Source organism: Chenopodium quinoa, unplaced genomic scaffold, assembly GCF_001683475.1.
Source record: "Chenopodium quinoa cultivar QQ74 unplaced genomic scaffold, ASM168347v1, whole genome shotgun sequence".
NCBI classification, from domain to species: domain Eukaryota; kingdom Viridiplantae; phylum Streptophyta; class Magnoliopsida; order Caryophyllales; family Amaranthaceae; genus Chenopodium; species Chenopodium quinoa.
This window is the reverse complement of record NW_018743199.1, coordinates 3,485,996-3,512,466: the sequence shown is the minus strand read 5'-3', so window position 1 is coordinate 3,512,466 and position 26,471 is coordinate 3,485,996. Positions and strand designations below refer to the sequence as shown.

At 37.6% G+C, this 26,471-nt stretch overlaps 1 protein-coding gene and 1 pseudogene across 1 annotated transcript; one reads left to right on the top strand and one right to left on the bottom strand.

Annotated features, from left to right (window-relative positions):
* Window positions 1-16,955: 16,955 nt before the first annotated feature.
* LOC110733549 lies at window positions 16,956-23,602 on the bottom strand (annotated as a pseudogene).
* LOC110733550 (zinc finger MYM-type protein 1-like) lies at window positions 17,786-20,190 on the top strand. Its single transcript, XM_021913613.1, has 3 exons — window positions 17,786-17,802; window positions 17,976-18,473; window positions 18,813-20,190. Exons 2-3 carry the CDS (start codon window positions 18,468-18,470, stop codon window positions 20,181-20,183), a joined length of 1,377 nt encoding a protein of 458 aa, XP_021769305.1. The 5' UTR covers window positions 17,786-17,802; window positions 17,976-18,467; the 3' UTR covers window positions 20,184-20,190.
* Window positions 23,603-26,471: the final 2,869 nt, after the last annotated feature.

Here is a 26,471-nt window from a genome sequence, read left to right as displayed (position 1 = left end):
AAGGGTGATGACATACTTATGGGTCTGCAAGTTCTTCAAATACGTGCCGAACCTGCACTGCTTCAGAAAGCTCCATCGGCTAGTGCCAAATATTCAGAGTGGGCACGGAAGCCATGGTTCTGGGTGGTATCGGATTGAGTCCCGGCCCCAATACTTGACCATGTGGCCAAATGACTCTTCAGACAAGGACTGGAGAGGTCAATGGATTTGGGTTAGGGCACCCACAGATCCGGGCCACCCTTGCGTCTTCAGCGCTCCCCGGTACTTAGCTGAGCCTGATCCCGAAATGGGAAGTCTAGGTCCCCCCGCAGATAACGGGGCGGATCCGAACCTGGATCAGCAACACATCTTCGGCAAGCTGCCGAACCCGGGGGGGAGTGGTCGAATGCAGCATATCCCGGAGACTTGGCTCCCCGATACGCATTACGTTTTCCAAGAGAATATGCTAGCAGCTGTTGGCCTCAGCCGAAAGTTTAAGGATGGTAAGCTTCTTCGGCTGGGGCCGAGGCTTTTAACTACCTCTTTTTCTTCTCTCGCTTTGCTTTTTTATGCTGTGCCAACATATCTGAGCTAAACTTTTTCCCTTTCCTTTTTTCAGAGCGGGACGAGACCAACGTTGGTATTAACTACGCTCGTCTTGGTGTTAACCGAGAGCGAGTTGTAACTGAACGGGCCCCGTCTATCACTGAGCCGAGGCATAGGGAAGTTCATCTGGATTCTTCCCTCTTCCAAATTGAGGCTGTTGCTCTGTATCAGAGGCAGAAGCCTTGGTGGAAGAAGAGAGACCCTTGGTTTCAGCTGCTGAACGAAGAAGCTGAAGCTGCCCGCACAGCCGAAGAGGTTGCACGGGTACTTGAGGCTTGCGAAGGAGGAGAGGGGTCCTCCAGAGCTGCTGAAGCCGAAGCTGCAGCTAGAGCAGCTGAAGAAGACGAGGCTTTGCTGAAAACCTCGGTGAGCTTTCAGAAAACTTTTCTTTTCTTTTTTTTTTTTTTTTTTTTTTTTTTTTACTCACACTCTTCTTCCCCCCTGTCTGTTACAGTCTGAAGAGAGTAACAGACACAGAGAAGGCAAAGCTCCTGTTCGTCCCGAAGATCAAATACAAGAGTCTTCAGACTCAGATATGGACGAGCAGCCCCTTCTGAAAAGGCGCCGAAGGATGGCCATCATCGGCCCTCATGACTTTCAGCAGAGGCCGATGACTATCGGCGTCGCAATAAGGGAACCTCAGGAAGGCAATGGATCGCCGAGGGTTCCCCAACCAACACCCCAATCTCCTCAAAAGACCCCTCCGCCACCTCCTGAGATGGAGGTGGATCAGAGAACTCCCGAACCTAAGGGAGGGGTCCAAGAAGAAATCAAAAAGAGTGCTGCTGAGCACGAAAATAAAGATGCCGTGATGTCCAGTGCTGAGGGCTTCACGGCAGATATCGCAAGAGAGGTTGAGGCTTTCGTCCTCACCCCTGAAGAAGAGGAGGTCATAGTAATTGACTCCTCTGAGAAGGACGATGCTGAGGCAACCAAAGCTAATCAAGCTCCATCGTCGTCCTTCCCTTCTTTCCAGACTCTGCATTCTGGAGAAATGGGTTTCTCGGCCCCCCGAATTCCAATCCCAGATCACATCTGGGACCTCATATGGGGTCAAAACCGAGAAGGAGCTGCAGCCTACTTCGGCAATTTTGCTGGCATGTCCGAAGTAGACAGGGCTAGGATCTGGTCGCTGAAGGCCACTGCTGGGATGGGCGAATCCAGCAGATCAGTTCCTGACCCAGCCAGGTCTAACCAACTGCTGATGATGCAGGTAATTTTCCTTCATTTCCTCCGAAATTCAGCTCTTCATATATATATATATATTTTTTTTTTTTATTTATTATATATTTTTTTTTTTTTGTCTTCCTGTTTTCAGTTCGTGCACAATCAGACTCTCACTGTAGAGCTGATTGATACCCTACAAGATAGGGTAGACGCTGCTGTGCACGAAAAGAAGGTGGCTGAAGAGGAAGTTAAGCTTGCTAAGCTGAAGCAAGCAGCAGCTGAAGAGAAGCAGCAGGAGGTTGAGGAGTACGGTAAAAAAGCTGCCGAAGCCCTGAAAACCTTCTGCGATGCTATGGAGAAGGAGGTTTTTCCCCCACTGATGGAAGGGGAAAAATTCCTCCAGGAGCATATGGGAGTGGACGTCTCCAAATTCAAGGCTGCTATTGAGAGCCGAATTCAAGAAGGAACTGCTGCACAAGCTGAAGTGCAGCAGCGTCTAGAGGCTCTTGAAACCAGCCGAATGGCTGCTGAAGAGTTGCTCCTGGCCAAAGACGTCCAACTCTCAGAGGCTGCTGCTGCTGCTGAAGCCCAAAGAGCTAAATTTCAAGAGGCCGAGGATCAACTGCTGATCCAGAAAGTTGAAGTGGCCCAGGCTCAGACAAAGGCTTTCCAAATTCAGCAAGAGCTGAATGAGCTGAAGGGTTCCTCCTCCAAAGTCGCTGATGAGCTGAAGAAATCCAAGGAAGACTTGGAGGAGACCCAGAAGAAGCTGGCTGATGCTGAGGCTTTACTCAAAGTCCGTGTTTACACCCAAGAGGAATATGAGATGGGTTTCAGAAACGGATTCCGAGTATGCCGAAGAGTCTGCCTTCATGCTGAGCCGAAACTGGACTGGTCTAAATGTGCTGAGTGGGTTCAGAATCCCGAAGACCCTCACATGAAGTATGCAACTCCAGCTGAAGCTGAAATTCTTAAGGCTGAGGAAGCCGAAGAGGAAGCTGAAAGACTGGAGTTGGAAGCTGAGCAGAGGGAAAGGGAGGCTCGGCAAAGTGCAAAGCCCGCTTCTTCTGCTGCTGGGGCTGAGGCCACCATGGGGCTCAACGCTGATCAGTTTGATCCTCCGGCTGAAGCATAGGAACTCGGGCAGTCGTCTTCAGAATCTTGCGGTTCATCATGCGCTTAACTTTAGACTTGCCGCTTTCTGAGTTTTTTGCCTTGTTTTTTGCTTCAGCTTGCCTTGTCGTACAACAGTTTTATTATTTTTTTTTGCTTATGTACGTATTTCGGCAGCTGTTATTTTCCGCTTGTGGGCGGCTGCCGATACTGAATTATTGAACTTGTAGCTCAATTTTTGAGAAATATTAATCTAATGCTCTTTTCTTCAGTTGCTTTATTTTTGAATGCTTTACTGTTTCTTTTCTTCAACTCTGCCGAACATAGTTGCACTGAGTGCTTCTTGCCCCCACAGAAATTGAAGTATGACTTCAGTTAAATAAGCAATTTCTGAACTTCTTCAAAATGGGTATCCGAAACACAGGGCCAACTGGAGGCAATGCTTCTGGGATACAAGTCTTACTGAAGATTGACTGTCTGAAAGCTGGATATCCGAAACACAGGGCCAACTGAAGGCAATGCTTGGGACATTAGCTTTCTGGGACTAACCTCTTTAGAACAAGTCTTACTGAAGTTTGACTTCAGCTGAAACACCACCGTTCTTAAAGAAGACGCGTATCCGAAACACAGGGCCAACTTAAGGCAATGTTTCGGATAATGGCTCTCTGGGATACAAGGCTCAGTTAAGGCAATACCCCAGAATTGTCCATGCTCATGTCTTTGGAGAACAGGTCTTACTGATGTTTGATTTCAGCTGAAAGACCAGTGTTCTTTAAAAAGACTGAGTTTTATAAGCCATCTGAAACCCAGTTACCCGAAGGCGAAGGTTTCAGACGAGGCTGATTTAAAAAGGCTGTTATCCTTGATTTTCTGTCTATCTTTGAAAAATGGATACCCGAAACACAGGGCCAACTTAAGGCAATGTTTCGGATAATGGCTCTCTGGGATACAAGGCTCAGTTAAGGCAATATCCCAGAATTGTCCATGGACTCATGTCTTTGGAGAACAGGTCTTACTGATTTTTGATTTCAGCTGAAAGACCAGTGTTCTTTAAAAAGACTGAGTTTTGTAAGCCATCTGAAACCCAGTTACCCGAAGGCGAAGGTTTCAGACGAGGCTGATTTAAAAATTTTCAACTGTTGCTGTTATCCTTGATTTTCTGTCTATCTTTGAAAAATGGATACCCGAAACACAGGGCCAACTTAAGGCAATGTTTCGGATAATGGCTCTCTGGGATACAAGGCTCAGTTAAGGCAATATCCCAGAATTGTCCATGGACTCATGTCTTTGGAGAACAAGTCTTACTGAAGTTTGACTTCAGCTGAAAGACCGGTGTTCTTTAAAAAGACAGGTTTTGTCAGCAATCTGAAACCCAGTTACCCGAAGGCGAAGGCTTCAGACGAGGCTGAATAAAAAACCCTTAAAGAGTAGATAGAACAAAGAAAATTTTGAAAGGATAAAAAGTTGTAAATATTTATATAAATGGCGGCTCCAAGGCCTTTCATTAGTTCAAAATGTACTTACAAAGATTGTTCTGCCCCGAAGGGTTTACACATGGTATCTTTTCAGTACATCAGCGTTCCAGTGATTTTTCAACTCAGTTCCATCCAACTGCCGAAGTCGGTATGTCCCTGGCTGAAGCTCATCATATATTTCGTAAGGTCCCTCCCATGTAGCTGAGAGCTTCCCATGGATTCGGCCTTTCTGAACTGCAGCAGCATTCCGAAGGACAAGATCTCCAATTTTGAGAGGCCTTGCATGGACCCTTCGGTTATGGGAGATGAGGTCTGAACTTATCCCGGGCATATCAGCTGCCGAGAAAGCAAACACATCTCTGTTATCCCGCAGGAGCTGAATAAGTTCACAACGGGTGTTAGGATCAAGGTCCATCCCGATTGTTACACATTTCTCAGCATCTCCTTCGGCCAACTCAACTGTTTCAGTCTGTTGGTCCATGTCCATTGCCGATGGACTGGACTCTTCAGAATCTGGTCTGCTGCCAATGTCAGCAGGTGTCCCAGTCTTTATGTTCTTCGGCTGGCTCTCTGAGTCTTTCGGCTCAGCTGAAGAGTCAACCTTTTCCCTTTCGGGACCTTTTTCTCTGGGCACGGATCCTTGGGCCGAAGCACTTAGGCCTTTCGGCTTTTTTGTGCTTGGCTCTCTTTCTTTTTCCTCCTCATCCCTGTCGTCATCTGGGCGACTACTGGATGGCTTGAGGTAGTTGCACCTTCGGGCGTCCTTTTGGTTGCCCTGTATCCTTTCGGGGAAGCCGGCGTCTGAGACGTAAATCATCAGCTGATGATAAGTTGAGACGACCCCTTGGATCTCGTGAATTATGGGTCTCCCCAAAATCACGTTGTACACTGAAGGAGCGTCGATGACCAAAAACTCAATCATGACGTTCCGGGCTGCCTCATCGCAACCGATGGTGACAGGAAGCGTCACCTTCCCATCTGGATAAGTTGAAGCCCCATTGAACCCGGATACCGGATAGGGTACCGGCGTAAGGTGCTTGGGCTTCAGCTTAATTTGGTTGTAGGCCTTTCGGAACAGAATGTTTGCTCCGCTGCCACCGTCAACAAGGACCTTACTGACGTCGTGGTTGGCCACCGTGGCGATGATCACCAACGGATCCTCGTGAGGGAACGTAATCCCCCGGCAGTCGGCGGCTGTGAACGTCATGTTCGGCACCGGCGACTGGGGAGATTGAATGTCAGCGTTGTTCACCTGGTGAGTCAAAGCTCTAAGGTGACGCTTGTGCTCCCTCCGAGAGTATATTCCTCCCGAGATAACATTGATCGGAGGGAATTTCCCCTCCTGTTTTTTACTGTTTTTCCGGGGGAAATCAAGGTCCTGCCGAGAGTCCTTTGCTAACCTCTCGGATTCTTTTTTCTCGCGGTGATCCGCGATGTATTTTTTCAAGTATCCCTTCCGGACCATGTCCTCTATCTGGTCCTTCAGCTGGATACACTCCTCAGTGTTGTGGCCCGAAGACTCGTGGAACTCACACCACTGATTTTTATTTTTTCGCTGATACCACTCTGGGAGTGGTCTCGGCTTTCGGTAACTCTGCTCCTCCTTCGTCACACTGTAAATTTTGGCGCGTGGAAGAGAGAGCGGAGTGTAGGACTCATATCTGCCTGTGTATGAGGCAAACCTGTCCTTCTTTGGGTCGCTGGCCGGAGATGGCTCCGGAGCCTTTGATTTTCCCTTTGCCTTATGGCCTTGGCCTTCAGACAAAGGTATTTGCCTCTGTTTCCCTCCCCCGGATTGAGGTTGGGTTTTTGCTTTATTCCATTCTTCGGCTCGGATGAACTTATCCGAAGCACTAAGAACTTCCTCCAAGGTCTGAGGGGTATGCATGACCATGAAGTCTAGGAATTTTCCTGGCTGAAGGCCATTCTGCATTGCAAAAACAGCTAGCCCCTGGTCCAGCTGAGAGACGCTTGATGACTCGTTACTGAAACGGGTCAGGTAGTCTCGGAGGCTTTCGGTTTCCCCCTGTTGCAGACCCATGAGCTCTGCGGTAGTCTTCTCTCGGCGGTTTGCCGTGGAAAACTTGCTCCTGAACTTGGAGGACAGATCATCCCAACCTGTTATGGAGCCTTGCCTTACTCCCTTGGAGATCCACGCTTGCGCGACCCCCTTGAGAGTGGTTGGGAAATATTTGCACCAAGTCGCCTCGGATCTGGGGCAAAGATGCATATGAGTCTCATACGAGGCCACGTGGTCCTTCGGATCCGTGGTCCCGTCATATGTGATATGCGACGGTATTTTAACCGTGGGTACGCGCTCTTCCAGTATCCATTGCTCGAATGGTGAACTAGCGGGAAGCATAATGGCCTTGCCCTTGTTCCTGGCCGAAGGGACCGCGCTCCGCCCTCTTAGAGAGGTAGGAGTGGTTTTCGTCCCTGGCTGGGAAGTCTGGGCCTCGGCTGCAGGGAACGAGAGGCGACTACGCACGCTCGGTTCCTGGCCGCCGAGTCGGTCAAGGACGCTTCTGCGAGCAGTCTCGGGTTCCCGGCGAGTAGATTTTGGCCGAGAAGCTGAGCTGCTGCTCTTATGCGCTGCTGGTCTTGAGGATGAGGATCCTTTAAATAATTGAGAGTTCTTTTTCCTCTGTTTTTCATTTTTCCAAGAATCCTCCTCCCACTCTTCCAGCTCCCGGAAGGAAGGAAGCTTCCCACCGTCATGGTCTAACTTCCTCCGCTGATGCCGGGTATGCGGAGGAGTTTGATCACGAGGCGGTGGCATATTCTGTGCCCTCATTGCCTCCATGAGTACTGCCAGCGCTCTTGCCACCTCTTCCGAACTGGGCCCCGTCAAAGGGGTCCCCGGCCGAGTGTGGTAATGAGGCCGTGCAGCCGATGGTTGGCTTTGGGACACTGAATATGTCCTATGATCAGACTGACCCCTGCTAGACCGAGAGTGGTCCGGCCTATATTGAGAGTCATGCATTATAGGAGATAGGGAATCCTCCTTGTGTGATCCTCCCCCCGAGCCGGCACCCTTGGGAGAGTTTCGGTCCGGCGAGGGCGATGGTGTAGGGGTTTTAGGCTTTTCGCCCGCTCCTTGACGGAGGCTTTTGCTCTTGCGGTTCTTAGCCATGGCTGCTAAGATAATTGCAAGATGATCTTGGTTAGGAATTTGGCTTAAAGATTTTTGAAAGTCTTCCCCACAGACGGCGCCAAATTGTTTCGGTTGAAAACAATGGGACCTTGCCGAAGGTCCGCTGAAATGGAGAAGACTGGATTCGGTCCAAGTTGTGTTGGGCCGAAGGTTTCCTGCACAGTGAACACACGTAAACTAGCCTCGGGGGTGTTTCCGAGGAAGGCCCCTCCGATGCTAAAGTCAGTACAATGTGTAAAAGGAAGACACTATGCAAGAGAGTTTGTAGCTTGAGGCTTTTGTGTAATATTTCTGAATGCAAGAATGAGCATATGAATTGGAATATCCGTCGTTGTCTAAATTGTCCTTTGAATGTGTTAATATGATGGCTTTTATACCTCATCATACATGGAGAAGTTGGGCTTTAGCCCAATTGGCTTACTTTGTGGGCTGACCTTTGACTTTTGAGCAATTGGAGAGTTGAACCTTGACCTTGGGCTTTTAATTGGATCATTTAGTGCTCAGGCCCAATTTTGACTAAATTGGACCCAAACAGTGATTTTTTAGATTCGATCTTAGTTTGCAATAAAGAGTCTTTGTTGATTGTTCATAACCACTTCAACGTCCAACACAATAAAATTTACTCATGAAATATTTATTTGTTGAAAATAACATCATGGTCCTGTAGTGACTAATGAGGACAAATGTTTAATGCTACCGACTATATATAATTAGTTTTTGAGTATATAGCACTAGCACTTTATATGTCACATTTGAAAATTATATGTATTATCTACTAAATGAAATTATCCAAGAAAATATATTGGATACATTAATTGTGGTAATAACTTAGGGCTTGTTCTTTTCAGCTTAATTTCAGTCCAGTTTCTAATTTTCTTTATTTTCTCATAAACAATTCATTTCAGCTCTATTCATTCAGTTCAGTTTTCAATTTCATTCTCTCATAAACAATTCATTTCAGCTCTATTCAGTTCAATTTAATTCAGTCAGCTCCAATCAATTCAGCTTAGTTCAGTAAATTAGAAAAGTCCCTTATACGTCACTTTTAATTATTTTGATATATATATAAAGGACATAAATATGTGCTAGGTAGTATGTTGCTAAATTTTCTTTTATTTTAATGATCCCCAGAATTACACAAAGGATATTATTTTGTACAATTGACAATTGATGACCCAGGAGTGAAGAATATGAAGATATATAACTATATTTATATGATTGTAAATTGTTAGGTTTCAATGCCACATTTAATAATCTAAATATATAGCTTAATTAAGTCTAAACCGGCCACTCTTTATAAATTTGGTCATTGGTCCATTTTATCTTGTATCAGTATTGTCTAATCTAATTTGGATGCATATTTTTTTTAAAAAAAATACTCGCTACTCAACCCATAGCATAATCAAATTTGTTTCCACCTTTGTGACTTGTTCAAAAAAGACATAACTAAAATTCTTATTACAAAACACTAAGCAATCTATACTTAGTATTTAAAAAAGAAAACCAAAAAGACATATGTCATTATTTTATTACACTTTCCTATCATCTTCTTCAACTCAATGTGTCACATGTCGTTTTATATTTTTTATTTTTAATTATACAATTCTTCTTAACTCTTTCATTAAACACTTTATCTTCATCTTCCCTCTTTAATTCAACCTTTTTATTTTCTCTCTTTGATTTTAGTCCCTCCATCTTCTTTCTATTAAGTCTCATTTTAAATTAAAGTCCCAAATTTTTTATTTCTTTAATTATGTTTTCAGTTACATATTAAACTCATAATTATTTATTGGTATTTCCTCACTCATCTCTCAATACAATTTTTTATGAACAAGCCGTGCATTGCACGGGCCAGAAGGCTAGTTAGATTAAAGTATTCACCATATTATTCTAATAAACTATCTCATCCTTCCAAAAACAAACATGCTATTTGACATACAATAGGTTCTAACCATACAAAAAAAAAAAGTTAGTTGACATACAATATGGTCTAACCATATAATAAATTAATGAATTGGAATTAGTTTTTTTAAAAGGGAAAACGTTACACCATCTTTTTCAAAAACTTATTATTATGCCCTAAAAATCTAAAATAAATTACATGTACGTACAAATATGGTAAACAGTGGCTATCAATAGGATTAATATTTGTAGGGCCAGAAACTTCAACTGAGGTCCATAATCCATTGAGATTGGTGAGGTTGTTGGACATTATTATTATTGATAGCCTCATGAACTGCATGCAAATTTTATTTTGGTAAGTTTAATTAAATAAACCTAATTTTTTGTCACAATTATTTTATTTTATTTTATTTTGGTTTTTTAAAAATTTTGTTGCTGTTGTTGTTTATTGACGCCTGCAATAGTACTTACTTGAAATTTAAATGCATAGGTGCCGTGAGAGCGTTTTTCCTTAAGGAACACATTCATGATTCAAGACAAGAGACTTTGAAAATGGCAGTTTATTTGCTATTTATTGAGCTTAAGAATGACTCTTCTAAGCATCTTATCAGTGAGGAAAGTCCAGAAATTTTGTTATTCTATTGCAATCATTCATATGAACTGCCTAAGTTGCGTTAGTTAAGCTAGGAACTACTCGTATTGTATAGGGGTGACGCGTCACACTTTCAGCCAATGGTTAATGCACACAACCGATATAAGATTATTGAACTTTCACATATTGATACAAATGTGATAAACTAAATACTCAACAATGCGTGTATCAAGTTACTGATGAGAAATTAGACTAAGGGTCTGTTCTGATTGACAGAACTAAGTTGAACTGAACTAAATTAAACTGAATTGAACATATTACAGCTGAACTGAACTGAACTAAACTAAATTGAATATTTTATGAGAGAAGGAAATTAAAATAAAAACTGAACTGAATTGAAAATAAGCTGAAGAGAACAAGCCCTAACTGGACATTTGAATTAAAAAACAAATTAGGCTTTGTTTGGTTCAACTTATTTTGTATGAAATTACATTATCTGAATTATTTAAACTTTTATTATCATCTATATATATTAATATAAGACCGTTTTGTTCTATTTTGGTTTGATAATATGCATGCACAATAAGCCCATCGTCATTAGGTCTAAAAGAAACAAGAAATATCAAATTGGACACAAACTCGCATCACGAATACATCACGAAATTACAACCGAAAATGCAAGAATTTAATAGCAGTGAATTTCAGGTTAAACTATGATCATAAAAACCAAAGGATAGATCCATAAGAAAAGGAAAACGGATGAGAATAGTTGCCGAAATCTGCAAAAAACTGCATACACGCATGTGCATGTGGGAATTATACAACTGCAGACCGTTTATAGATTAGTTTATGCATCATCAAATGCTTTTATGCCTAGCTACTTTAGTACTTGTATAATTACTTCCTCCATATTGGATAAAAAGATTATCACTTTCTCTTCTACTCTCTCCGTCCTTAATTGTTTGCTCCACTTTCCTTTGTAAGGTGTCCCCAAAAGATTGCCCCATACTACTTTTAACATGTTTTTTCACTTGCACTCTCTTTATCTCTCTCCTCATTGATATTTGTGTCAACTCATGTGCACCATTTTTTGCCCAAAGCCTTAATAAAGTAGATTTATAGTCTAGAGCAAACAATTGGGGACAGAGGGAGTAGTTCATAAATTCTCTCCATCTCTTTAATATCACATGAGCCCTGTTGAACCCATTGTAGCCCACTTGTGAGTGTCCCACATCAGAGAAAGAGGAAAGGTGGTTCCACTTTATAAGGTAGAGGAGTTACTCCTACTATTGCCAATCGGTTTTAATTTAACATGGTATCACAGCACAGGTTTGTTGGGCCGTTTAAAAACTGGGTATTTGTTAAGCCGCTGGTTAAGGGGCCTCTATTGGAGGTTCATTCCCAATGAGGATTATATTGTACCTTATGGTGTGCTCTAAGTTCTACGGACACTCTAAAGTGAGGGGGAGTGTTGAAACTCATTATACCCCACTTGTGAGTGTCCCACATCGGAGAAAGAGGAGAAGTGGTTGCACTTTATAAGGTAGAGGAGTTACTCCTATTATTGTCAATTGATTTTAGTGTGGAAGATCCAAAGCCTAGTTTGTGGACCAATTTCTCCTCCTCCTAGTTCGGGTTGCCCAGACCCATTTCATATTCTTTCGAAATTTAACAAGCCCTCTTTATTTTGTTTCTCTTATCTCTCTCTACTTCAAAAATAGACTAGTCCGTAATTTTAAAAATGATGCATCTAATGGAGGAAATATTTTGTGATCCAACAATTTTTATATATTTATATTTTTGTCATTTATTGTAACCACAATACCAACAACCATTAACCGCTTAGCCCCATCTTCTCACCATAACACCTTCATCAATTTAGTTCAGATAACCCCCACGTCATCTGTTTCGGTACCTTCGTTACGTTCAACATAACTAATCTTGTGCTAGACGTGCTACCTTCCTATGTTGTCACTATGGCCGTGCATTGTAAGTCGAGTTAAATTTAACAAGTTTTAAGTGAGATCGAGTTAAGATATCGTTTTCTAACTTTGTGAATGTAACATGAAACGTAAAATAGTATTGTCATGTTAACTATGGCAAGTTAGAAATTTAGAGTTGTGATGGACTTATACAAATGGTGATACGTACTCCGTAATGCATGATACTTGAATCACAAATTCTATAGTACTAATTTGGTAAAATGTATTTGTATATTATTGTTTGTTCCTTAAACTATACAAATTCTTATTTACATGTACCTAAAACATTTTTTGGAGCCACGTGCTCAGTACAATACTAGGTACTCAAAATTCACGATACACACACATTAGTACATTATTCCTAGTTTAAGTGTTTAACCATGTACGAACAACTGAAAATATGATTTATAATAAGCGACAATAAAACCTAATAACTTATTATAATTAGCAACTAAAATTTTTAAAATTGTTCAAAAATTATTTTCTATAATACGTCCAAAACTTTAAAAAAAAAAAAATTCACAACAAAAATTCACTACATATCTAAAACTAAATTTGGACCAAAATAATATATACACATATCTAAAATTAAAGGATTTAAATAAATGCATAAATGGACCAGTGCCTATTTATTCCGAGCCAAATAATTAATGCAATAAAGCCTCACATACATTTATTAATATATATATATATTTTTTTATATATATAAACCTACTTCCATGTGTTAGGCCCTTGAAGGTAGGCTCCAATCTTCTATTTAAAACCCTTCAAAAATAAACTCCACTATTTCATTCAAATCCAAGATTCAGATCTAGAGAGAGAAAGAGAGTAGAGAGAGTTTAGAAAATAAGCAAAGTTTAGAAACAATGGCAAGGGTATTTCCGTCCAAAGAAAATAAGCAAAGTTTAGAAACAACAGGTGAAACTTCTTTTAGGGTATATTATGGTGCAACAGGTGCAACTATACCTTTTATGTGGGAATCACAACCAGGTACTCCTAAACATCCTATTTTTAGCAAAAATGACAATATTGTCCCTCCCTTAACACCCCCACCTTCGTACTCGTTACGAGGGTCGTCTTGTAATGAAAAAAGCACGAAATATAACAAAATATTTCGTGCTTTTATTTCCTCGTTTAGTCGTAGTAGTAGTAGGAGTCGCTCCTCTCATATTACTCCTACATCATCGTTGTCATTATCATCCTGTAACTCTTACTCGAGCCCCTTATCGTGGTCTACCTCGTCTACGAGCTCATCGTCCCCACGGTCATCGCCTCGAGGAAAGTGTTACAACAAGTCTCATAGGAGAAGCTTCTCATTTGGCAACCCTAGAGAAAAGTCTCCGTTTTTTGGTGAAGAAGAGGAGGAACGAAATGTGGGAATTATGTGCTTTGGGTTTAAGAAGCAACAAGCTAATAAGGGTGTTACTTTATGCAATAAATTTATGGTTTAATTAAGGGGTTTATTTGGGAGATGAAATATAATATTTGTACATCATCATAATATTGAGTGTTTTTAATTAATTACTCCCAATTTAGCTTTGATTAATAGCTTAGCTTGTTTTTTGGCTGAGTTTTTAATTTAGTAAAGGGTTTGTTTGGGTAGTTTTCTTGCTACCATATACCCTAATTTACTTGAGATTATGGAATGTATTACTCTTTATGGTGCTCATTAAACCTTACAAGTAATGTGTTAATGAATGTTCCCATAGATCATACTCCTTTAATTTCCCTTTTCCCCTTCTAATACAATCGTGCTATTCATGTAGTCAAAATTTAAAAGTTTTAATTGTAATTTGTAGCTTGTACACTGTGTGTGAAAATATATACAAAGTACGGAGTATATCATGTGTGATTTTATCAAGTTGTTTTCAAAGTAATGTATAATTCACAAATATTTTCACTAAATATATTAATGGTCAAAGACGTAAAATGGATCAAATAGAGTTCATTAAAGCATTTCTTTTTATTTCTTACCCCTAGTCTCTAGGTATGCTAAATTGCTAATTAATGATTAATTAATAGTCTAATATCTAGTCCGTAAGACTATAATCATCAACTTAAGAAACTTCCGATGTATTGGATCTAGATATTTGCATAGTAAAACTGAATCTAGATAGTTAAAGAAAAGACAGCTTCTTGTCAAGTTGTCAATGAAGTCATATTTTACTGTTTATTACTCCGTAAGTGTTTTTTAAAGAATATATTAAAAAAAAAAAGAAGAAGAAGAAGAAGAAGGTGTTTTTAAAGAATAAATTTTTAGGCTCGTTAAGTCAAGTGTTCATATATGCTTTAGTTCAACAGCATGTAGAATAGTTGCTCTGTTTCTTTACTCTCACCACAATCTCATGACATATAATTTGAGAAAGATTAGATAATTATATTATGTAAATAGATGAAATAATCAAAATAATAATTTATACATACTTACAATTTGATAAAGTTCTTATCTGCCTTTTATAACCATCTCTTATAAAGTTATAATACATAACAAAGGAAGTAATTTATATTGTTGAATCATTTGTGAATTGTTAAGTACATACGTATGTACATACTGCTAAAGATTGGTGTAATTGGTTCAAATCTCACTTCATAACATTGATGATGTGAGGTCAAATTATCTTGACTTAAGGTTCTTAAGGTTGATGATTCCTTAACTATTATCGTCGCTTTTAAATGCACGGTCCACAAATTTGACTCAAAGAGCATAAGAGTTGTGTTTTCATTTAGAATCATGCTGGTCTCCTCCATATTGTTATTATTATTATTTTTTTTACTAACGTTTCATTTGTTGGATGGACGCTATTTCCTTAATAACTGCAAAGCATAAACCTAAAAATTTTAGGTATATAAATAGATATTCTATATTAATTTAACATCTCAATATAGAAAAATATGAAATTTCAATTCAAAATTAATAATAAGACAATAATTAAGAATTTTAAAATATATGCAAGAGACCATTATGCTAAAATTAGTACAACTTTAAGGCAACTTAAATTTGAACATGAATGAAGTGCCGTGCAAGGTTGTTTGAGTAAATTAATTGGTACTGAACTTCAAAGCATATTAATATGTATGGTTGGACCATTATAAAAAATTATGAAAGTTATTGATTATTATTGAGAAATTACTTCTTGTGCCTAGGGTGCTAGTACAAAAACAGATTCCGAGTTGGTGTACGCATAAATTGCATATCTTTTTTTATCGATCTTCTTCAACTACTCATTGGCTAAGGTGTTGTGCATTGAAGAATATGAAGATAGGGTTGGTTTCTTCACTAAACTATATACGTTACAACAACAAGAAAAAAAAATGTGTATGACGAATTGATATACGTATACAAGTACAAAGTAGTATATCATTTTAAAGCGTTAGTATATGTTGGATCGTATCAATATCATTCAATCGTATAATCGTATAATTAAGAACCTAGCTAGCTAACCACCACTTTTAATTTTCATCTAGACAGATTCATAAGATCCTATAAAACTAAAATCACACTGTATTTAAAACCACACCTATAAAAATGATTATACGGAGTGCTTCATAAAGTTTTCTCCTTCTAATTAAACATTTACACATAACGATTTAACTAATTGAACAAAGAACTTTGAACATCAATATAATTAAACACCTAACCAATGATAAAATTGCTATTTTCAACTTATTCAATAAACTAGCTTGAATTATACTACGTATATGAATAAGGTAAGGTCATTAGATAAGTATAATATATAGTCCGTATATTATATACCCGAGTACATAAAATTAAGCCAATGCAGCAAAATCGAAAAAAAAAAAACTTAAATACAGCCCAATTATTAGTGATACATGCATTGACTGGTGTAATTAGCCAGTTATTAGGTGAGAGAATTGGGCATGACTGCTTGAGCCTCCAAGACCGTTCAAACTCTTAAAGCCCAATTTATACCGACTGGATTGGCCCAAAAATAGGCCTAGGTCATGAGCCCAACTATTGGCCTATATTTAAGCTTACGCATGTTTCAAAGCCCAATCTGAATCCATCATGCAAATTGCAAATTTCATATACTAGTAGCAGGGTTTGAAATACTTGTCTACTTAAAATTGAATTTAACACAGAAGTTAGCTAACAATTGGCAACATTTTATTGATTGAACAACAATATAACTAATCAACAGTAAATACAATAATTATGAAGTAATTAAAACGTGTAACAACATGAGGTGACTAATCGAATATATATAAATAAAGTAGGCATTTTTCGGGAGCATTTGACGCGCCACATAAGAAAAGGTATTATTTTGTCCAATGAAAAATTAGATTAATAATTTATTTTAGAATTAAAAAATTTACTCGCCACCTAAGCAAAAGTGACGAATAAAATTTAAGAATTTTGACACATGGGTAAAAACAACGAATAGTGAATAATTAAAATTTAAATTACTTTTAAAAACCAATAGTTATCTTCTCTAAAAAAACAATAAAAAAATTAAGTAATAATTATCTTTTTTACATATATGGATGCAAATTTTTAATCTCAAATATCTTTAATCTCTCCCTAGAAAATGTTGTAAAAGTCTGATTTTAATAATGTACTCATCGAGTCGAATAAAACTAAATCTCATATGACTAATTTCCCATAATATTTTATAGTTAAACGATTATAAATGAGACTAACATTTTAAACAGAACGAGTATATTAAATAAACGCATAGGCAAAAGACTTATTTTGATTTATTAAAAAACGATATTTGTCATTTCAGTTTTGAATTAAAAATTTAAATTGTCACATAAGCAAAATTAGTGAATAAGGTTTGGCATTTTAAATTCAAGCGTCAGTGTGTCACATAAAATAAATAAAACAACAAAAGATAACTTTAGGATATTAAGAATTTTATCTATATAACTAATGAATGATCTTCATAAATATACACAATTTTAAATTAAATAAAATAATTACTAGAACCGTGCATCGCACGGGCTTACATCTAGTACATAATTAAGACAAGATATGATAATCAATACTTAAGGACCGGAATGATTTGAAGAGGCTTAGTCTTTTGTAAAGCAATCCCAAATTTCTCGTCCATGTCCAAATCTTTTGGATCCACACCTTCTTCAAGCTTCCAATTGAAAAATTGAAGTAGAGTCGCTAACATCAAAGTTAACATTCTAATAGCCAGATTCATTCCGGGGCATATCCTCCTTCCAGCTCCAAAAGGTATCAGACCGAAATCTCTTCCTTTAACATCAATCTCGGAACCCATAAACCTCTCTGGTGAAAATACGTCAGGGTTCTCCCATGCTTGAGGATCTCTTCCGATAGCCCATAAATTAACAAGTATTTGTGCATTCTTTGGCACAACATAACCAAATAGTTCAACATCACAATTAGCTTTACGAGGCAAGAGAAATACAGTTGGTGGGTGTAGTCGTAATGTTTCTTTGATAATTGCCTGTAAGTAAGGTAACTTAATAATGTCTGATTCTTGAATTTGTCTATCCTTGCCCAAGACTTGCTCTATTTCTTTTTGAGCTTTGTCCATCATTTTAGAATTCCGTATTAACTCTGCCATTGCCCATTCAAAAGTACTTGATGTAGTGTCAGTCCCGGCATCAAATATGTCCTGCAATTCATAAATTATACTTATTTTGATGAAACAAGTTGGCAGTTAATTTAACAGCTTTATAACTTATTTTACCAATTATTATAGAATACAATATAACCTAATCAATGGATTTTCTTTAATTAATTTTTTGTAGATATTTGTAGGGTCTAATCATTTGCACCCTTGACCTATTGTAGAAAATGTGAGGTCTAACACTCTCCCAATCACAGACATCGCTTTTGTAAGTTATTATATTTGTATTTGCCACTTTTAGCTAGAATGTATTTTTCTATTTTGTACTATCTATTAAACAATGTATACTTTCTTTATCTTATAAAATAATGTTCTTATCAATCAATCTATCATTTGATTGTTCTTAACGGAATTTTCTTGTTTTATTGTGCATGCACCCAGGGGCGGAGCTAGAAGGGGACGAGTGGGGACACTTGTCCCCCCATTTTCAAAAAAAAAAATTAAAAAAAAATTTAAAAAAAAAAACAAAAAAACGCAATTACAGAGTGCTCTGTGCGACATTTGCAGCCAAACCCTAAGTCTTTCAATTTTTAATTTCTCTCTCTTCGATTCGCCCTCACCTCGCCAGAGTCGCCTGACGCTGTCCACCGTTCTCCGGCAGTTCGCAGCAGTGAGGCCAATGACGAGGTTCGACAGACGACAGCGCACAGCGGACAGCGGACAGCCTTCAATTCGTGTGAATCGTGTCTTCGTGAGTTCGTGTTTGCTGTTTGCAGCAGCAGCCCAGCAGGCCAGCAGCCCAGCACCGCGCCACCGCAGCACAGCCAGCAGTTTGGACGTTTGGTGTTCAAGTGTAAAGTGTTTGCAGCAGCAGTTCGCAAGTCGGCAACTTCGCATTTACAGATTTACTGTAAGGAGTAAATCTGAATTTCAATGGAGGTATGATTAATTGATTATGTAATTATGTAAATCTGAATTAAGTGAATTTCATTACTTGTTTAAATGTTTAATTGTTTTATAATTTATATTTTTATTGTGAATTTGTCATTTGTGGCCTTGTGGGTATTGATTATTGATTTATATTTGTTTGATTGTTTGAATGTTTCCCCTGTTTGAGTGTTTGGCTGTTTTTGTGAAATGTGAATTTAAATTATTAATTATTGTAAATTATTGAAATGTGTAGTTGAATTAGAAATTTAAAATCTTAGGTTTTGTTATTATGTAATGATGTGAATTGTGGTCTTGTGGAAATTGATATATAATTTTCAATTTAACTAGGAAATATCAAAAGATTCACCAAATTCAAACAAATCCAAGGCAACTAAACAACCCGATCTTCAACAATTCTTGTTTAAAAGAACGAGACTCAATGAAAATGAGTCCAATAACTCACCTTCAGTTAGCTCCCCTCAAAGTCAAGAAAATAGTATGGAAATGGGTGGTTCAAGTAATAGTAATGTACCATTAGAGGAAGATTTGGTGTATGATGTTGAACTTCTTCCTCATGATCCGGGAAAAAGAATAAACATTATGGATTACCTCGCAAATGAACGAAATGCTGTTAGGAGGGGTTATATTCTTAAAAAACCTTGCCAACCAAAAACTCATGACTTCCCTACAAGACAAGTGTCTGGTTTGCGTCGCTTTAGTGTTCATTGGTTCAACAAATGGGATTGGCTTGAATATAGTATTGAAAAAGATGCTGCATTTTGTTTTGTATGTTACTTGTTCAAGAATGAAGTTGGTATTAAACCGGGGGGTGATGCATTTGTTGATGGAGGGTTTAGGGCATGGAATAAACCGGAAAGATTTGAGAAGCATGTTGGTGGAATTAAAAGTGCTCATAATCTTGCTTATGAGAAATATGTGAATTTAAGAGATGAAAAAAAGAAATCAATCTTGAATGTGATTGACAATGCAAGTGATGTGATTAAAAGTGAATATTTTATCCGCTTGAAAGCATCTTTATCTTGTTTAAGATTTCTTTTGGGGCAAGGTTTGGCATTTCGTGGACATGATGAAAGTGGGGAGTCATATAATAGGGGTAATTTCCTTGAGCTTTTGAAGTGGTTAGGAGAAAAGGTTGAGGAAGTAAGGATACATACTCTTGAAAATGCACCTAAAAATTGTCAAATGACTTCCCCTCCTATGCAAAAGGACATTATTAACTGTTGTGCCAAAGAAACAACTAGGTGCATAATAGAAGAAGTTGGTGATGATTACTTTGCTATATTGGCCGATGAGTCAAGTGATGTGTCCCAAAAAGAACAACTAGCTCTTGTTTTGCGTTTTGTTGATAGAGATAGTGGAAAGGTAATGGAGCGATTTTTAGGCATTGTTCATGTTGCTAATACTACCGCTTTAACTCTTAAAGATGCAATCATGTCTTTACTTGTTGAACATTCATTGAGCCCATCTATGATAAGAGGGCAAGGGTATGATGGAGCTAGCAACATGAAGGGTGAAATAAATGGCCTTAAGACTTTGATTATGAATGATACTCCAAGTGCCTACTATATACATTGTTTTGCTCATCAACTTCAACTAACATTAGTTGCCGTTGCTAAAAAGAATGATAGTTGTGGTTGGCTTTTCGAGATACTTGGAAATTTGTTGAATGTGGTTGGAGTTTCTTGCAAGAGAAGATAAATGATTCGTCAAGATCAAGCTCAAGAAGTTGCTCGAGCCTTGGATGTTGGGGATATTGTGAGTGGATCGGGTTTAAATCAAGAACTTGGTTTGAGTAGGCCCGGGGATACTCGTTGGAGTTCTCATTACAAGTCACTTTTAAATGCCATCCTCTTATTTCCTACAATTATTAAGGTGCTTGTACAAATTGGGAAGCATGGTGCATCGGAAGATAAGTTCAAAGCTCAAATTGTTTTAGGACAATTAGAGTCATTTGACTTTATTTTTGTTGCTCACTTGATGTTGACTATTTTTGGATACACTAATGATTTGTGTGTTGCTTTGCAAAGAAAGGAGCAAGATATTGTAAATGTCATGGAACTTGTCACTAATACAAAAACGGTGTTGCAAAAAATGAGGGAGCGAGGATGGGATACTCTCTTAAACAAGGTAACTTCATTTTGCACTAAACATGGTGTTGTTATTCCCACTATGGATTCTCTTTATGTTCCTCATGGAAGATCAAGACGTTTTGTTGAAGAAGCAACAAATGAACATCATTTTCGGGTTGGAATTTTCTTAAGACTAATTGATTTGCATCTTCAAGAACTTGATGAACGATTTAATGAGAGGAATATGGAGTTACTATTATGTATGGCTTGTTTAAGTCCTAAAGATAACTTCTCATCCTTTGATAAAGATAAGGTACTTAAACTTGCCTCTTTTTATCCCGAAGAATTTTCAAGCTTTGATTTGATGGCTCTTGAATATCAACTTGATGTATTCATGGAGAATATGCTAAATGATGAAAGATTTCAAGGTTTAAATGACCTTAATTCTCTTTCTATGATGCTTGTTAAAACCAATAAGCATAAGACTTTTCCTCTTATTCATTTGCTTATCAAGTTGATGTTGATTCTTCCCGTTGCCACGGCAAGTGTTGAAAGAGTGTTTTCTGCAATGACATGTGTCAAAAACAAGTTGCGAAATAGCATGGGTGATCAACTTATGAATGATTGTTTGGTCACTTTTATTGAGAAGGATGTCTTCTTACGAGTTTCCGACGAAAATATTATTGATCGATTTCAAAGTATGAAGACTCGAAGAATGAACTTGTAATTTTAATGTAATGTTTATGTAATTTTTTTCATCATTTTGAATTGTATGACTAAGTATATATTTGTATTTTGAAATTTTAATATTAAGTATTAACCAATTTGTGTGTGAGTTTTTTTTTGTTTTTTATTTTTGTTAAGCTTTTCGTAAGTTAAGCATTTTGTCCCCCCAAGTTGAAAATCCTGGCTCCGCCACTGCATGCACCGATTGCGCTCTATTCTCTCTTACTATTTCGCTTTTTTCATTCAAATACATCAAAATATTACTCTTTCAATTGTATAATATATATTAGGGGTGAGCATGAGACGGGTACCCGTACCGTTAGTACTAACGGTTCGGGTACCCGATAACCAATATCACTAAAAGTGATATCCATAACCCGAACCGATAAGTTCGGGTACCCGGACTTCGGGTACCCGAATTTTCGGAACGGTTATCGGGTACCCTATAAAGTATCCAATAGTAATAATTAAACTTAAAAAATTAGTTATTATGATATTTTTTTAACACTAATTAACAACAATACCACATGATCTTGACCAAATTATTAATAACATTACTAATTATTGATATTTATAGTGATTATGAAGTAATGTAAGAGTTTAAATATTGAAAAGATAGATTTAAGTAGGAAAAAAAACAAAATAATTGCTTATCGGAACGGAACGGGTACCCGTTAATTTTAAAATGATACCCAAAAACCATATCCGATAACAAATTATCGGAACGGGTACCCGAACCGTTATGGTTATCGGTTCGGGTACCCTAATTTTTGGAACGGTAACTGAACGGGTTTTCGAGTTTTCGGTTTTTGGGTTTTCGGTTTTCGGGTAGTTTTGCTCGGTCCTAATATATATATATATATATTTTATTTATTTACTATTTCCTATATTTGTTGCAAATCATTGTAGTATAGTAAGAGTGTAAGACAATTAGATGGAAAGAGTTATAACAACTAACAAGTATACTTTAATTAAAAACTGATTGGACATCAACCATCAGTTTAAGCTTTTGGTTGAGTTGGTCCTTTAACATGGTATCGGAGCCAACAACGTGACACAAAGGTCACAGGTTCGAATCTCATCCGCCCCTCCTTCAAAGTGGAATTAATTCGCACCAGGTATGGATGGGCCCGATGAGAGTTTAATGAGGTCCAAATAAATGTGGTTTATGTATTTGTTACATATCCCATCAATGAATCGTTATCATGTAAATTGTGTTTCTTGAAAAATCACGTCATGTCATTGCATGCACAAGCTCATTATTGCTAGAGTAAAAAACATTACGAATTAGTTAATGCTAGCTTGATAATTAGCTTATTTTTTTTAAATCTTTGGTGTGAATCTAAGAACTAATATGATATTCTATCTACATAAATAAAAAAAAAAAATTTCATATTGCACGGTAATTGATGGACAAATAAAATGAACTTACGACTAGAAGATGGTTAATCTCGCCCATGCTAAGCTCCTTCTGTTTGTAGAGGTTGAGAAGAGCGTCAAGCACATCATTTGTCTTTGTTGTTGTACTACCAAGCCTTTGAGTGATTATACTTTGAAAAACAGCAATTAGCTTGTCAAAACTAGACGCTAATCGCCGTCGAATACCCGAAGGATCGACACATCCTAAGATTGGAAAGTAATCAGCATAGTTAGGCTTGCCAATATCTTCCATAATATTCCATATAAGTTCTTTGAATTGTTGAGATGTATGGGATTTATGATGGGCTAATTCGACCAAAAAGAATAGTTTTGATAACAAATTGAGGGATGTAGTAAATGCAGCCTTGCCAATATCAACGGCTTGCCCTTTTTGTGCACATTCTTGTACATATTGAAAAAGTTGTTGTACCTTGGCATGCCTAAGGCTTTGGCAACTATCAAGTCTTTGAGGAGAAAGTAAATGAACGGCCGTGATCTTTCTAAAATTCCTCCACTTTGGGGAGACAAGCAACCACGTTTGTGGTGGTCACCAACAGTAACAGAATTAGGAACAGTACGGTTAGAAAGAGGGTAGTCTTTTTTTAAGAACATTTCTTTGGCTACTTCAGCTGATGATACAACAATAGTTGTGACACTGCCTAGATGTAGGGATATTAGAGGGCCATGAATCTTGGCGAGATTAGCAAATGACTAGTGAGGTTTGTCATCAACTTCAAGAATGTTGCCGATAATTGGAAGTGGTTTAGGACCTGGAGGAAGAAGTTTGTAAGTTTGGCTAGTAAATAATATTTTAATGAAATGAAAAGCAATGAACCAAATTGCAAGTATAATTGCTAGGCTTGTGTTATCCATGATTTGTTCTCCTCCAAAAGAAGTATTAAAAAAAATATTGTAAAAGAAGTTGGTTAGTTTTTGCTATGTTGTGCATACTTACGTAAATGTCTAGCATCTTCTATTTATAATGATTATATCAGTACATCCGAGAAGGAATCACATACTATGAAAAGTATAAACAAATTTTCAGACTTTTAACAAGGTGATTAAGCCTCTCCCCCCCCCCCCCCCCCCCCCTCCCCTACTAAAGATTATTGTAAATGGGGTCAAACCTCACCGGTCATTTGCTTATAAATCACTCTAGTTTAAAATATCACATTTTTGAATACCTAAAACAATAAGATTCAATATTTTATTTTTTTAAAAAAAAAAACAAAACAAAAACTAAAGATTTTTTCTTTAACCCGGCGTAAATAAAGACAATGAACTCAATTAAATTGCACGACTTATTAATAATGATTTAACATATAGCTGTAAGAAATAGCATAGATATTCATTATTATTATTATTATTATTATTTTTGATATTCATTATTATTATTATTATTATTATTATTATTATTATTATCTCAAAAACAAAAGTCATACAACCTACAATAAATTAGTGGGAAGCCGAGATACAATCTGGGCCCCCACTCCTCTAACTATTGCAAATCCTACCCTAGTGAAGATATGAGCTGCAGCACGAGCCCCAATGTCTTGCGTCGTCGAGAACCTCTGAATCCGCTTCAGTAACGCAACAACCTCTTTCTCTAATTCCCCAAGCGAAGAAAAGGAGAAGGGAATGAAACCATATCCAATCGCCTGACATCGAGCTTCATACTTAACCCGCTTCCAATGAGCTGCATCAGCCACAACCCGCCCAGGAATGAAGTCAGATAGCCCTGACTGTGTCAAAGGAGAAGACCCTGTCAAATCAACACAGACATCGCGACCACGATCCCATGAATAAAGTAACACATCCGCGGGTCTGAGGGCCTCGTCGTTCCCTCCGGCCAACCCAATGTCAACCTCTTTTCTCGCTGAAATCCCAGAACGATAGCAAACATCAACAAGGGTATCCCGAACAACATTATGCCGATGTTTAATACCCACAATACCAGCACAAGACACCGCGTGATCACCGAAAATATCTCCAACAAAAACCCTTGAACAAGCAGAGCACAACGTCGAGATAGAGAACAATGGAACACCCAACCGATAGGACAACACACAGCGATAAGTCTTGGCGTTCATCGTCTGACCCAACCCTGAAATAGGAACCGCCCGAAGCCAAGCAGAGGTGTGATCACCCTGCTGTGATTTCCATAATGTTGATTGTCGAGGAGTTAAAGAATAAGCAGATTCTGCAGAAGCGGTAACCTTTGTGAAATATATATCTGCCAATTTCTTCATGAGTTTAGGGGCAGCGACCTCACTAGGATTACTCAAAATGTCAGACTCCACTGTTCCATTAAACAGACTCAACACAGTCCAACATTATTATTATTATTATTATTATTATTATTATTATTATTATTATTATTATTATTTATATTTTTTTAATTTTTTTTTTGTGAGATAAAGATATTCATAAGTCTAAACCATTCGTTTATGCATTAGAGCTTTTTTCTTGCTTTGTAGTTTGTACTACTTACTTCGAAATATTTTTCCACCAATGTCAAATTTCATAAGTTGGAATTTAAAATTAGAAAAGTCATATGGTGGGTTCGATACATGTTAACGCGATTTTGATTTATAGTTCATATGAACTTTTCTAATTAATTTAGTACTCCGTACATAGATCTTATTTTTTTGTAGAAATTATTTTTTCTATTTTTTTTACACATTTACTATTTTTTTTATTTTTTATTTTAGCTTATTAACTCTAATTTAATTTCTCCCCTCCCCCCCTAAAAGTGAAGATAATGTGTACATACATGAATTATGACAAAGCCTTATAATTCAGAGACTTTATATGCACTTTATTTGGAAAATAAATTTACTATTAATCCCATTTTAATCCAAACAAACACGAGTACATTCAATCTAAATCATCTACAAGCTAATTTCTTGAACTGAAATGTAGAATTTTCTTTCCCTAATTATTTTTTTCTTAAAAAAAACAAAAAACTCATTGAAAATCAATTTAACATTTTCAGACTGTTGTTCCCAGCTGGGAGGGAAGCTGCCCATCGACTCACGCGGGAGATTAGTCCACTTGCTAAAGGCGGTGGGAACTCCTCGTAGTAGTACCAGAACAAATAATATATGTAATCATTCTTTAATAGTTAGTAAAGTTAAGTAATAACTTTAAAATAGAAAATAAAGAAGCAAATCAGTGAATTGTAAAAATAACTTTTGATCAGTAAATATTAATTTTATAAATCATAAATTATTATTATTGTAAAATAATATGCACATGCAAATGGGGTATTAAAACTAATAATCGAATCTTTAAACATAGATCCGTATTTGTGTAATTGTGTGTCATTGTTATGTTAGGGCAAAGGAGGGCATGTCCCAACCTAACATTTGGGCCTAAAATATAATTTTAACGTATGATAACCCTAGAAAGGGATAGATTAATATAGATGAAACTATACGAAAGTGATGTAGTTATGAAACCCAATTGGCAATTATACTATTTTTTGGTGTTTTACCCGGTTCACCTTTTGGGTTAATCCGGATTTGAAGATCAATTATGGCCTTATGGGTGGTTAGGTTCTATTCCCTTTCTAATTGCCGTTGTGGGGATCGGACACACTACCAAGTGTACTCTCAATCACCGCTGCACCAACAACCAATTGATATTGGCAAATATGCTTTACTTTACTTTCTTTTTTTCTACTTTATACATTTTTATTTGTTGAAAAAGCTTTGGCATTAACTCTCAAGTAAGACAATTAGTCAATTACGTAGTATTTATTACCCAATGG